At 46.6% G+C, this 14,583-nt stretch overlaps 1 protein-coding gene across 1 annotated transcript in view; it reads right to left on the reverse strand.

The window, feature by feature from the left end:
- Positions 1-8,853: 8,853 nt before the first annotated feature.
- Positions 8,854-14,583, reverse strand: part of TBX1 (T-box transcription factor 1) — a 39,891-nt gene continuing 34,161 nt past the window's right edge. Inside the window, exon 8 of the mRNA XM_081339355.1 lies at positions 8,854-9,929. Within this exon, the coding sequence (XP_081195481.1) occupies positions 9,481-9,929 (449 nt within the window). The 3' untranslated portion in view covers positions 8,854-9,480. The remainder of the gene's footprint in view (positions 9,930-14,583) is intronic.

Below are 14,583 nucleotides of genomic sequence, written 5' to 3' on the forward strand. Positions count from 1 at the left end.
GTGCCTGTTCAGAGAGAAGCAAGGGGAGAAAAGGGAAAAGAAAATAAGCAGGGTGCTTTTCAACCAGCCTGGTTCCCAGCAGTTCAAAACCCTCTGGAGCAACTTTTCAACCTTGGCAACGTTAAGATGTCTGTACTTCAAATTCAAGCTGGTTGGGGAATTCTGGGAATTGGTCCACACATCTTAAAAGTTGCCCAGATTGAAGAACGTTGCTCCAGGCCAGGGGTCTTCAAACTTGTCCTTTTTATGACTTGTGGACTTCAACTCCCAGAATTCTTCAGCCAGGTATGCTGGCTGAGGAATTCTAGGAGTTACGTCCACAAGTCATAAAAGGGCCAAGTTTGAAGACCCCTGCTCCAGACTCTGGTTCCTCTCTAGGGCCAAGGAGATGTTCAAATGCAAGCACATCAATTCAGAGTAGGCCCATGTGCTTGAAGGAGCACTCTTAATGGTTCCAGGTTGTTCTACTTTTAGAGTAGTGCTTCTCAACTTCGGCCACGTTAAGACGTGTGGACTTCAATCCCCAGAATTCCCTGGCTGGGGAATCCTGGGGATTGAAGTTCAGTCCTCTTAAAGCAGGCATGTCAAACTGCTGGTCTATGGGCCTGATGCGTCACACCAAAACCGTGCCCACCCCACTGCCTGCAAGGGGAAAAGTTGTGATACGTCACGCGACATCACATGACGTCATGCGTTTGACCTGCCTGTCTTAAAGTAATCAAGGTTGAGAAACACTGCTCTAGATATGTCAACTGTCTTGTATTCACCTTCTTGGAAGTCAGCTCAGAGTATAAGGAAACAGATGGGAAGGGAAGGGAGAAGGGGAGGAGAGAGGAGATAAGAGAGGGAAGGGAAGTGGGAGGAGGGAAGAAGGGGAGGGAAGAGAGAAGGGAAAAGGAGGGGAGAGGAGGGGAGAGGAGAGGAGGGAAAGGGAGGGAAAGGGGGAAGGGGGAAGGGGGAAGAGAAGAGAAGAGAAGAGAAGAGGAGAGGAGAGGAGAGGAGAGGAGAGGAGAGGAGAGGAGAGGAGAGGAGAGGAGAGGAGAGGAGAGGAGAAAACAGGATTTGGATAAGCTAAACTACTATGTTTTCCAAGAGGAGGCGAGGCCAATAGCCATCCAGAAGCAGCTGGAGTGTAATTCCCATCAACCTTAGCCAAGCCAACCAATGGGTGCTGGAACATCTTACCACCCTTCACCCATCGCCTGGGTTTGTTCTTCCAAGCCACTTGCTGCTCACCAGATTTATAGCTGGCTACCCTCCCATCCTAAACCCCTGCCTGGCTTGGCCACAACATCCTGGCTCTCTGCCACCATAAGCCCTCAAACGCTCTTCCATTGCGGCTTCTTCTCTGTTCCTGTTTTTACTAGGGGTCTTCAAACATGGCCCTTTTATGACTTGTGGACTTCAACTCCCAGAATTCCTCAGCCAGGCACGCTGGCTGTTGAATTAAAAGCAGGGGGCAGTTATTCAAATGCATAGTAAATTGGAACAAATGCAAAAACCCTAGGAGTTTTATTTTATTTTTTAAAAAAAACCTTTCCACTGGGTGCCTGGGGAAAAAGGGAGCCACAGAGTCCATCAGTGGCTCTTCAACAAGGCCTCCATATTTGAATGCAGCAACATGGCTGTTTAATTAAAAGCAGGGGGCGGTTATTCAAATGCACAGTAAATTGGAACAAATGCAAAGTAAAACCTTAGGCGGTTTTTTATTTTATTTTATATTATTATTATTTTTTAAAAAACCTTTCCACTCGGAGCCACAGAGTCTATCAATGGCTCTTCCACAAGGTCTTCATGTTTAAATGCAACTGGCTGTTTAATTAAAAGCAGGGGGCAGTTATTCAAATGCACAGTAAATTGGAACAAATGCAACGAAAACCCTCGGAGTTTATTTTATTTTTTTTAAAAAAAACCTTTCCACTCCCCATTTTCAAAATGAAAGGGACCTATTCTTAATTTTAACAAAAACGGCCACATACAGGTAATTCCCCCAGGTCTGAACGTTGATTTAGCGAGTGTTCACAAAGAAGAATTAATTCAGAAAGGATACTTACAGTTAGGCATGCAAAATCGCGACCAAAAACAGGCCTTTGCAGCCACGTGGCTTGGAGAAGCCGGAAGTGGGTTACTTTTTTTTTTGGTGCCTGGTCACATGACCGAAGCAGATTGGCTGATTTTTGCAAGATCTGTTTTGCTTTTGCTTTTGCTTGGCTGGAGCTGCGTGGGAGCCCTGCTGCTTGCTGGGCTTGAGGACTAGAACGCTAGAATTACTTCTGTGGGTTCTTTAAAATATTCTTTTTCCTTACTCTGTGGAACTCTACTTCTGCCGCTTGTAATCCCTTTTGGGAACTGCTCTGCTTCTGCTTGTGTTGGTAAGTGCAGCACTTTGCAAGATGGTTTGTTTGCGTTTGCCTGACATTGATAGCCTGTTCCTGCTGCTGCCTCCTCCTCCTCCTCCTCCTCCTCCTCCTCCTCCTCTCCCTGGCCTAGACCCAGCCCAGGTTCTGCTGACCCCTTTGCAGGGGTTTTCCAACGCGGCCCTTGTATGTCCTCTGGACTTCAACTCCCAGAATGCCTCAGCCAGCGTGCCTGGCTGAGGAATTCTGGGAGTTGAAGTGCCTGGCTGAGGAATTCTGGGAGTTGAAGTGCCTGGCTGAGGCATTCTGGGAGTTGAAGTGCCTGGCTGAGGCATTCTGGGAGTTGAAGTCCACAGGTCATACAAGGGCCACGTTGGAAGACCCCTGACTTAAGACTTTTAAGCCACCACCTCGAGCAGATTATTAGAGATCATCTAGCAGTGTCCGTACTCTTGAGGAGATTCTTACTCACTCGTAGGCTTTTATTTTTGAGAAGTCCTGCTCTTGTTTCAGTGTCTATTTGAGATCCTCAGCCATCCCGGTCATGGTTGTCCCAAAGGTGTTTTTTTTTTCCCCAGGAGGCAACTGGACTTTCTTGTTTTTTCTTTGAAGACATTTCACTTCTCATCCAAGAAGCTTCTTCAGCTCTTGGTTCCTTAGATAGGTACTTTAATATGGTCAGTAGATGGCACCATCTGCCTCCCTGTGTTGGATTCACAAGCTAAGCGGAGTTAATGTTGATGGGTACTTGGGTGGAAGTCCATCACCTCTAGTCTTTAATTACCACAGCAGTTAGCTAACCTTGGTTGAACTCAGAAGGTAAGTTTGTCCAGCCCTGCCTGGTGTTTTTTGATGGAGGACAACTAAGCAATTTTTGAGTCGCAGACCTGAATGCAAAGTTGGAAAAACTAGGAAAAGGCAATAGAAACCCATGTTTATATTCCATCCAAGACTATTAGTTGGATGGTCCCACGCTATCACCTGCCGTTGAGGAAGACTTCACCTTATATCAGGGCTCTTCAAACCTGGCCCTTTTATGACTTGTGGACTTCAACTCCCAGAATTCCTCAGCCAGGCACGCTGGCTGAGGCATTCTGGGAGTTGAAGTCCACAAGTCATAAAAGGGCCAAGTTTGAAAACCCCTGGTCTGGATCCAAGCCCGCAGTTTCATCAAAATGGCTGACTGAGGAATTCTGGGAGTTGAAGTCCACAAGTCATAAAAGGGCCACGTTTGAAGACCCCTGCCTTATATGGTTGACTGTTGACTGAACCTCTAATGCTGGCGCTAGAAGTGCTCCTTCAGACAGCACAGTAGCCCTCAACTTACAACCACAATTTCCGTTGCTAGGCAAGGTGGCTGTGGAGTCGTGCCTGATTTTGTGAATCCCTGCAATTAAGCCAATCGTGTGATTGTTAAATGAATCCAGCTTCCCCCTTGATGACTTGGTTGGTCCGAAGAGGGCTGGGAAGGTCACCGATGGTGACTGCATGACCCCGGGATGCTTATTGGAAAACATTGTACGTGCCTATTTTACAGTTCTCATTCATGTAAAGTTTGTATATTTTAATACCTCCTCTCCCTGGAACACTTAAAATGAAACAACAACAACAAAAAAATTCCCCTGGATCATTTTCACAACAGACTTGCAGAGTTTGGGCAAGCGTTTTATTTTCCCCATCATTTTGCTATTTCTTTCTTTAAAAAGCTGGTCCATCATTATTATTATTATTTACAGTTTGATCTGATCTCTTTCAAGATCCTGTTGCTTTCAAGCGTGAAACTTTCTTGCTGGGGGAAAAAACTTATCTCTGATATACAGATTAGGCAAGGAGATTCATTCTCTCTCTCTCTCTCTCTCTCTCTCTCTCTCTCTCTCTCTCTCTCTCTCTCTCTCTCTCTCTCTCTCTCTCTCTCTCTCTCTCGTGTGTGTGTGTGTGTGTGTGTGTGTGTGTGTGTGTGTTTTAAAAAGAATGTGCAAGTCCAGTTTTCTCTCTCTCTTTTTTGGTTTCTGTGCATACAGTCATCAGGAAATCCTGTACCTAGAATTTGGGGCCCTGTCAAACATCTTATCCGCAGCTAATCTTTTCAAAGTATAGATTTAATGGGGAAAATGTGCAGGCTGAATTGTCCTTCTTTTAATGTAAGCCTTGCTTTGCAACGCTGGCATCTCGTTTCCCATGTGAGTAAGGAAAGGCGCCCATTTATCTTCATTTAGTCACAGATAGGTCAGCCAAACCCACTGCTGTCTACGTAAAACAAATGTGACATTTACAAACCGTTGGGATGCCATAGGCTAGGAGATGAAATCTCAGGGGTTTATTTCCCAAACATCTGTCTCTTGTTTCAAAACCCACTTAAAGACTTGTTTAGGTTCTCACTGGCGCTCGCTCTCTCTATATATATATGTGTGTGTGTGTGTGTATGTATGTATAGGAACTTGGAGGTCTTCTAGTCCAGCCCTCTGCTCAAGCAGGAAACCCTATAACATTTCAGACAAATGGCTGTCCAGTCTCTTTTTGAAAACTACCAATGATGGAGTCTCTACAGCTTCTGGAGGCAGGTTGTTCCACTGATTAATTGTTCTAATTGTCAGGAAGTTTCTCCTTAGTTCTAGGTTGCTTCTCTCCTTGATTAGTTTCCATCCATTGCTTCTTGTCCTGCCTTCAGGTGCTTTGGAGAATAGTTTTGACCCCATCTTCTTTGTGGCAGCCCCTCAAATATTGGAAGACTGCTGTCATGTTACCCCTAGTCCTTTATTTTATTAGACTAGACGTGCCCAATTCCTGCAACCGTTCTTTGCACATTTTAGCCTCCAGTCCCCTAATCATCTTTCTTGCTCTTCTCTGCACTTTTTCTAAAACAGTCTCTAATGCAAAAAGTCGCCCGGTGAGTGAGATAAGACAGTCTCTAAATTTGATCTATAAAATAGAAAATAAACACAAGAACGTGTTTTGCAACAGACAAAAGCACCCAGGAACGCGCCCCCCCCCCCCATGTGGGGAAAAAAAACATGAGATAAAGCGAAAACTCAGAGAAATACTGTTTATAAACGTTACTGCCTGCCATCTTGCCTTCTACCGCTCCCCCAGTGTTATCTACACATATCTACACATTATCTACAAATTATCTACATATTTTGCAGATACGAGTCTTGGGTTGCACCGATTTCTCCCCCCCCCCAATTCTTTCTTTTTACACAGCAACTATAAAAGAAAAAAAAAACCAGCAGGAACTGCATACGTAATCATTTGGGGGTGGGGGGTGGGTGGGGAAGAGGAATAATATAATATTAATAAATATACCGATGTCTCAATAGGTTGGACTCAAGCCTTTGGCACCGATCCGTTTCGACAGACCGAAATCCTTCCACGACGTTCAAGATCACAAAGCAGAACAAAAGAGAGAGAGAGAGAAGTGCTTTCTCAAAGTTACAATGCACGCAGGACAGCCAACGTCTTCCAAAGGGAGCTTACACAGGCTCTTAAAAGGATTCTACAGCGAAATTCGTTTTTTTTTTAAACCAAACCAATTTTTTTTCTTTCATTTTATACCATACGATTTGACGACCTGAAGTTTGCCAGCTGCTGCATTCTTTGCCACTGCTCAACCGGATAAAACAATGCCAAAAAAAAACCACGTATAAAGGCTACAGCTGGTTTATGCCCGCACCTGTCCTATAGGCTGCCCCCAAAAATATCATGCTTGGCTGCTGATATTATCCTGGGACTTTTAAGCTTCTGCATTTGGGGGTGTAGGGGAGGGGGGGCGGGCTGGAGGAGGGGAGGAGAGGGGCCAGAAACACTGAGGCACGGCGAACGAGAAGCTGCAGACGGGTGGAATTAAATGCACAGAGAAAGGAAGTTTTTTTTTTCCAGACCTGGGCAAGTTTAGGCCGTGTCAGAAACGGCGGTGAAGAAAGGCGTCTTATTTTGCAAAACGAATGCATCCTTTAAAAAAAGAAAAGAAAGAAAAAGTCGGAAGAGTGACACACACACACACACACACACACACACACACACACAGAGCCCCTATGAAGAATTGTGTAGATTTACAAGGTGTTAGTAGTGTAGTGAGAACAAAAAGCTAGGGAAGTGGTGGGGACAGCTTCGGCTTCATTTCAGAAGAGAAGAAGAGGTGGTGGAGGTCTGGGAGATAATTGGTGGTTGCTCTGAGCTTTGGTTATTTGCTTGCAGACGTTTCATTACCAAATTAGGTAACATCATCAGTGCTAGAAGGGAGTAAGGTTTGTAGAGAGGAGGGGGGAGGAGGAGGAGGAGGATGCGGAGGAAGAAGAATTCTCATCCTCTGTTTCTGCACCGAGATCAAAGGCTAAAGGGAGGGGGAGCACTTTGGATTGTGACATCTCTTCCCAAACCCCCCCCCTCAACCGTCCCTACCCTGGCCAATTTTCTCTTCAAAGAGGACGATGCTAGTACTCGTCCTTGTGAACGGATAGATCTCAGTTCCAAGGAAGAGGCAATGCAAAGGAACATTGGTTTTATTCCAGCTTGGGGAAGGGGGTTGGTCTAGAGGACCTCTTAAGGTCCCTTCCGACTCTTTTGTTTATTCCCTTGTGGGAGGTTGCTTACAGATTCTAAGCCGCAGCTCAGCCTGCTGCCGGGGGAAAATAAATAAATAAATAAGACCCCAGACCTTCAAAAAAAAAACCTGCTGTGTGGCATTTTTCTCTCTTCCGATTCTCGGAGGTGGGGGGGGATGTTCTCTCAGAGTTTCCCCTTGGGGAACAGAGATTTTTTTTTTACCCCTCCCATTGGCCACCGCCCCTAAAATGCTGTTGGGATGGGGAATACAGATAGTCCTCGGCTTACGAATGCAGATTTCCGTTGCTAAGTGAGGCGGTTGTGAAGCGGGTTTTTTTTGCCGCCCCCCCCCCCCCGTTTGAGGACCTTCCTTGCCACCGCGGTCTAAGTGAATCGCCACCATTGTGACGTCGTTAAGTGAATCCGGCTTCCCCCGTCGGCTTTGCGTGTCCCAAGGTCGCAAAAGCGTGGGGGGGGGAATCACGTGACCCCGGGACACTGCGGCTGTCATAAATGTGAGTCAGTTGCCAAGCGTCTGAATTTTGGTCACCTGACCGTGGGGGGAATGTCGGGAGTCCCCTTTTTCAGGGCCACCGTAACCAGGAACGGACACTAAGCCAACGGTCGTAAGTCGAGAACCACCTGTATTCATGAAATCCAGGCTTTGGGCAGGTGGAGCTGGCCGGGATTCCTAGAGGCCTTGTTAGTGACAATGAGAATTCCAGAACTTAAGGACAAGGTCAGCCTGGCACCAGCCCAAAACGGGGGCCTGGATTAGGAGAGGCTGTGTTGCAGGGGATCAAGAGATGCCACAGTTGGCATGTCCGTGCACACCCTGCCCATGCTAGTCCTGTGCTCGCATATGCCAAGCGCATGCCCCCGTGTGACAGATGGCTCCAGGTCAGCAGAGACTGCACGCTCTGACAAGTGTCAGCTGTGCCCGTCATTCAGAAGGCTGAAGAAACTGCCCGGAATTGTAGGCAGTTGATCTCGATTGTGTTAGGGAGGCAGGCAGGGCTGGTGTGGTGGTTAAAATGCAGCACTGCAAGCTAACGCTGCATGCCCACTGCCAGCAGTTCGATCCTGACCGGCTCAAGGTGGACTCAGCCTTCCGTCCTTCTGAGGTCGGTAAAACGAGGACCCAGATTGTTGGGGGGGGGGGCAACAGGCTGACTTTGTAAACGGCTTAGAGAGGGCCGTAAAGCACGGTGAAGCGGTCCATTAGTCTAAGGGCTAATGCTATTGCTGTTCTGTTCTATTCTACAGCCACGGTGGCGCAGTGGTTAGAATGCAGCATTGCAGGCTAACACTGCCGACTGCCAGCAGTTCGATCCTGACCGGCTCAAGGTTGACTCAGCTTTCCGTCCTTCCGAGGTCGGTAAAACGAAGACCCGGATTGTTGGGGACAATAGACTGACCTTGTAAACCGCTTAGAGAGGGCTGTAAAGCACGGTGACGCGGTCTATAAGTCTAAGGGCTATTGCTATTGATATTATTCCAGCATATTTGTAATGCAGAGATTGGTCTAACTCCAAGGGTGAGGGAACCGTGGCCCCTTTATGACCTGTGGACTTCAGCTCCCAGAATTCCTTAGCCATACCCAGATAAGGAAAACTCTCCGGGGTCAGAAGTAGGCTATTGTGCCAATCAGTTGCTCCCACTTTCTTTCCAATAGAGATAGCTGAGATTGGATCACCAACACTGTAAAACGAGTCCTGGTAGCTGACTTGGTCCCCACTGGGAAGAACGGTAACTGGGCGATGGGGAACACACAGGCAGTCCTCGGCTTAATGACCACAATGGAGTCCAACACTTCTGTTGTTAAGCAGGGCAGTCGTTAAGTTGGGCCTCCTTTTATGACTTTTGCAACGGTTGTTCAGCGAATCACTGCATTTGTTAAATGAAACGTGCTGTCATTGTGTGAATCTGGCTCTTCCCCCCCCCCTCCCCCCGATTGACTTTGCTTGTTGGGAGCTAATCCCGGGACAGCGCAACTGTCACAAGTACATGCCAGTTGCTAAGCGCCCGGATTTTGACCCCATGACTATGGTAGCTGTTGCAATGATTGTTAGTGTGAAGAACAGCCGTGCGCCACTTGTTTTCCATGCCGCCGTAACTTTGAAAAGTCACTAAACGGAGTGGTAAGTCAAAGGCTCCCTGTATAGCGCTGTCAGTGCTAGAGCAGCCAGGAAACGACACACCCTAACACTTTGTGGGTTACGGAGGGGAGATGGGCACTGCAGCTGCACTTCAACGGGTCAAGCGAAAGGCCGAGGAGAAACTGCTCTTCTAGCCTCAGAGCAGCAAGTCCAGGAGAACGCCAGCCTCCCATCACTCCACCACCACAACGCCTCTCACACCAGCTAAATATATCCCCCGGAGGGAACAAGACCGCGCAAATCTTGAACGTGTCCAATAACGGTGGCGGAAGGGTGGGTGGTGCAAGGAAGAAAACCGGGACAATGGCGGATTCCCCACCCCCACCCCGAGTCGACAAAACGGGCATCTCTTCCCAAAGGTACTGAGCAATTCACACCATGCAAAGAGTCGATCCGAGCTCAAGGATCTTGCATCGGAGATGTTATCTCGGTCCGTAGTCGTAGCTTGTGGGAGCGCCAGCGGAGGAATACATGTTGGCGGCAGCTGCGGCTGCAGCCGCGGCGGCAGCAGCAGCTGGATTCATGTGGTGGTGGTGGTGGTGGTGGTGGTAACTGTGTCCCCGGATAGTGGGTAAGGGATAGGGGGCTGGCCGGCTCTTGGCTCCTAGGTAATGGTCGTAAGCTGAGACCGGATGCTTGTAGGGGTGGTGGTGGAGAGGCTCCGAAGCAGGGGGGTCCAGCCGCAGCTCGTGATGGGGAGGACTAGGCCGGCTTCCAGCTGGACTAGGGAGTGGAACCAAGCCGCCTCCACCCGGAACCGGGAGCGCTGGACTTAACACCCGAGACATGAGCTGCTGATGAGTTGGATCAGCGTGGAGTGGTGTCCCGCTAGCCGATTCCCGTTCATAGTCCCGTCGACTGTCCACTATATCTGCAGCACATGATAGAACAGGAAAGGGGAGCAGGGGAGAAAGTATGAGAAGGGGTCAGCTACGTGTGACATCTCCAGGCCTCTAGTTAGGGGCCTGTGCGGTGTAAATGTGTAGGGCAGGGGGTCTCTAAACTTGGCAACTTTAACACAGGTGGACGTCAACTCCCAGAATTCCCTGGCTTTGAAGAGACATCTAATTGGCCATTTTTATTTATTTATTTTGCCTGATTCAGCAAGGATGGTTCTTATGATAAATTTGTTAAACCGTAATCCCAAATTCATTCTGCAGTTTGGGTAAATCCAGGTGATGCTCTGGAGTAAAGTACTCCGTTCTATATTCTATTTTGTTAGTTGGATATTACTCAGCCTAATGCATTGTTTCATAATCTCAGCAAATTTAAGATATGTGAACTTCAGCTTCCAGAATTCTCCACTCAGTGTGGCTAATTGGGGGATTCTGGGAGTTGACGTCCACAAGTCTTAAAGCTGCCATGTTTGCAGGCCCCTGGTATAGGAGATGGACAGGCTGAGCTGGAGGGCAGGGTTAAGTGCATCATTAGTTTGGAATCATTGCGCAGCCACAAGAGACCCAAGCCCCGCCCCCCTGTGAATTCCAATCGCTCTTATCTAGTGCCAATTTAGCTTGACCATTAGTAGACCAGATTCTTGCATATAAGTGACAAGAATAAGCTAGTGTTTTGAAGTCAACTTCTGTTTCTGGTTATTTGCACCTGACAAAATGTGAACCACTGCACAGGTGGATGGCTCAAACTCACAAGTACAGAGACATCTGGTTCCATCCACTCATCTAAAACCCAATTTTAAAAGTGGACAGACCACCTCAAATGTTTGGGTTCCTCTGCTCCTTTGGAAGAGGATACAAGTTGGTCTTCCAGATCTTGCTAGAGAGGACTCTGTTCAGGTCAACAAGGGTTGTTCTTCACTTGTCCTTCAGCTACATCTGAATGTTCGCCCTTCGAGGTAGGCAAGATACACAACCAGGTGCACTAGCTCTATATTGGTAGTCCTCGACTTACAATGATTCATTTAGTGACCTCTCAAAGCTACAACAGCACTGAAAAAAGCAACTTAGGACCATTTTTCCACCCTTACGACCATTTGCAGCATCAAAATTGCAGTGATCAAAATTCAGACGCCTGGCAACTGACTCGTATGTATGACGGTTGCAGCGTCCGGGGGGGGGGAAATCACATGATCCTCTTTTGCGACCTTCTGACCAGCAAAATCAACGGGGGAATCCAGATTCACTTAACAACAACCGTGTTTCTAACTTAGCAAGTGCAGCGATTCAGTTAGCAACTGTGGCCAAAAAAGGTGGCGAAAATGGCGCAAAGCTCACTTAGCCACTGTCTCAACAGGAGCAGAGGTTTTGTGCTCCGTTGTGGTCGTAAGTCAAGGACTACCTGCTTTGCAAGGTTACGCTGACAGAATCTGGCAAGATTGAAAAGCATTCCCCCCCCTTCTCCTCTTCTCCTCCCTAGGAAACTAGGGAAGGTTCACTTGTGAACGTTTTCCCACACCCTCTCTCCTCCCGTGGGCTGGGAAATGTCGTCCGTGCTGTTTGTTCAGACTGCAGCTCTCCCTTCTACCTCAAGGTTGTTCTCACATACCACTCTGTCGAGAGCGCTGCAAGTTCCCCTTCACCTAGGGCTCAGGAATTTCTTGGCCTGTCTCCAGCCTTCCCTGAGTAAACCAGACAGGAAACCTGTCTAGATGAACGAAACTTACCACTTTCTTGTAAAGTTACAACAGCAGCATCTCGCAGGCCCCAAGGTACAAACTTCCCACACACCCCCTTTTTAATTGCCTGAGCAATTAAGGTGGGTCCTTCCTAAATTTCTTCCTCTGATTGTTAATCCGCTGGGGGTGGGGGCTGCCGCTCTTGCCTGATTGTTTCCTGGGCAGCATCTTCCCCCACCACCACCACCCCAAGGTCACCCACCTATTCCCTTACGTCATGCCATGTATCAGTTTCATTCTGATCCCGTTCTTGCGCTCCTGACGTTGCGGAGCAAAAGCGTGAAACCTACTTTACAACAGAACTGTCAAGGTACAGGGATCAGGTTGCTTATGCCAGGACAGGTGCAGTGCCCAGATGTTTCCATTCATTGGGTCCAGCAGCTGCAGAGAAGGGGATCCAACCATACCCAACTTTGGGCTAGCCTCCTACGTTCTGGATTGCGGAATTCTGCATTCTGCACTCAGCGTAGAATGGAGGGTCAACATCAGTTCAGTGTCGAATGTAGAAGCTAAACTACTTCTCTGCTACATTGATTGATACAAGACTCCTCTACTCTGCCTTTGCCCCCCTCCTGTCACTTTCTTCATTTTGTGTTTGGTATCCCCCTGTCTTGAAAAGCGTCTAGGTTGTCGTTGTCCTAGAAATTCAGAAGGAGGAAAAAGTTAAGCTTCCTACCACCGTGAGGAGAAGGTTCAAAGGATCACCTGATTCTATTTCACCGAGATGGGAACCGCTAAGCTAAGTAGCTGTAGCTGTTCTGTGTGCTCTGGACACAAAGCACATGTCCCGATGGAAAGGTGGAACTATCTCAGATACTTAATTCAGATGCAAGACTTTCTGATGAAGTGGGTCGTGATCCACCAAAGAGTGAAGCTTGAGGTAGCAAACTGCTTGGTCTTTAAACTGCCTCAGGACACCTCAGAGCGATAATGTCCCAACTAATCAAGAGAAGATTGGATCTGATGGTTCTTTTTACTGGAATTGGGTATGTCTAGCTTAATGAAAAGAAGGACTAGGGGGTGACATGATAGCGGTGTGTCAATATCTGAGATGCCGCCACGAAGAAGAGAAGGGTCAACCTCTTCTCCAAAGCTCCTGAAGGCAGGAAAAGAAGCAACGGATGGAAACTAATCAAGGACAGAAGCAACCTAGAACTAAGGAGAATTTTCCTGACGGTGAGCACCATTAACCAGTGGAATAGCTTGCCTCCAGAAGTTGTGGGTGCTCTGACACTGGAGGTTTTTAAGAAGAGATTGGGCAACCATTTGTCTGAAATGGTATAGGCTCTCCTGCTTGAGCAGGGGGTTGGACTAGAAGACCTCCAAGGTCCCTTCCAACTGTTGTTCTGTTGTTGTTTTTTTAATGTCTCCTGCTCTGAAGTCACCTGGAAATTCAGAAATACCTTTTTTTACCCCCACCTTCATGACAAGGCTGTTCCATGGAAAGCCACCGCGATGTTTTCTCCATAAGAAGGAAACAAAAGGAGACTTCTCAGTGTCTTTGTGTGGTTGTGAATGTATAGGTATGCACACTGGGATTGCTTTTCAGATGGACTGTCCGACGTGAACAGAGACGAGAGTAAGAATGCAGAAAGATCCCAAAGTTTAGGTTTCCCTTCCTTCCTTCCTTCCTTTCTCTTTCTTTCTTTCTTTCTTTCTTTCTTTCTTTCTTTCTTTCTTTCTTTCTTTCTTTCTTTCTTTCTTTCTTTCTTTCTTTCTTTCTTTCTTTCCTTCTCTTTTCTTTTCTTTTCTTTTCTTTTCTTTTCTTTTCTTTTCTTTTCTTTTCTTTTAAAAAGATGAAGTATTTGACATAGTGTTCGGCAAAGATCCCAGCTCCCGAGACAAGGCATTTTGACTTTGATAAATCGAGCGGGGTTGAGTGACACGTTTGCACACGTCTGAAATTTTTGCAATTGTATAACGCTAAACAAATAGAGGCTTTTCTTTATTTTAATAGGCTCGGAGTGCGGTGGGAGAGAGGGCCCCCTCCCTTGTTCTTTTTCCTTCTCCTGAGCAACTGTTTATTCTGGGTAATGGAACTAGAGTCAGCGAGAAAGCTTAAATAGATATCTGGAGCAGATTTTTGAGGAGGTTAAAGGCAATTACTGGGCATTGTGGTGGAATCTTTCTTTTTTCCTTCCCTCCCCTTTCCTTTCCTTTTTTTCCTTTTTTGCAACTTCTCCCGCAATCTATCCTTTCGTTTGTTTGTTCAAGAAAACTTCGCTCAACAGTGGAAGGATATAAATATTCCAATGGACCAAATGTTAATTAATAAGATTCTGAATTGTGCTGAAATGGATAAACTAACTTATATGTTAAAACAGAAACAAGAATCTATGTATTACACCAACTGGGAACGATGGTATGATTGGTTAAAAAAATAGAACAAACCTAGAATAGTTAATATGACACTTCATAGTAATCTTTATGATGATATTTAATAGTCAAAATAGACAACGTTAAATAAGATTTAAGATTTACCGGGATGTAATTATGTATAACTGTACAGGGGACTTTAATCCCCAGTTAGTTTATATGTATGTTTGTTAAGTGCTTGCTTGTCCTTTTTCTTTCTTAATTTGAAATGTATATACTTAGTGTGTATGTGTCTGTAAATATTTAATTTATTTTTTTTAAAAAAGAAAACTGCTTATGTAAAATAGCTCTTGTGGAAACACCGGGAAGTCGTTTACAGGCTAAATGAGCAATAAAAAAAGATACGTGGGGGCAGGGGGGGGGAAATGAGTGGTATTTAATGTGAATTCGTTGTAAGTTTACACGGGAGGCAAAGAAAATATGAAATCCTTGAGCAGGTTGTATGAAAACCCTGATCCTTTCATTCAACGAAAGTTCTGACTGGACTTCCAACTGTATTCGGACACACATTGGAATG

Source organism: Vipera berus (genome assembly GCF_964194415.1).
Source record: "Vipera berus genome assembly, chromosome: 14".
NCBI classification, from domain to species: Eukaryota; Metazoa; Chordata; class Lepidosauria; order Squamata; family Viperidae; genus Vipera; species Vipera berus.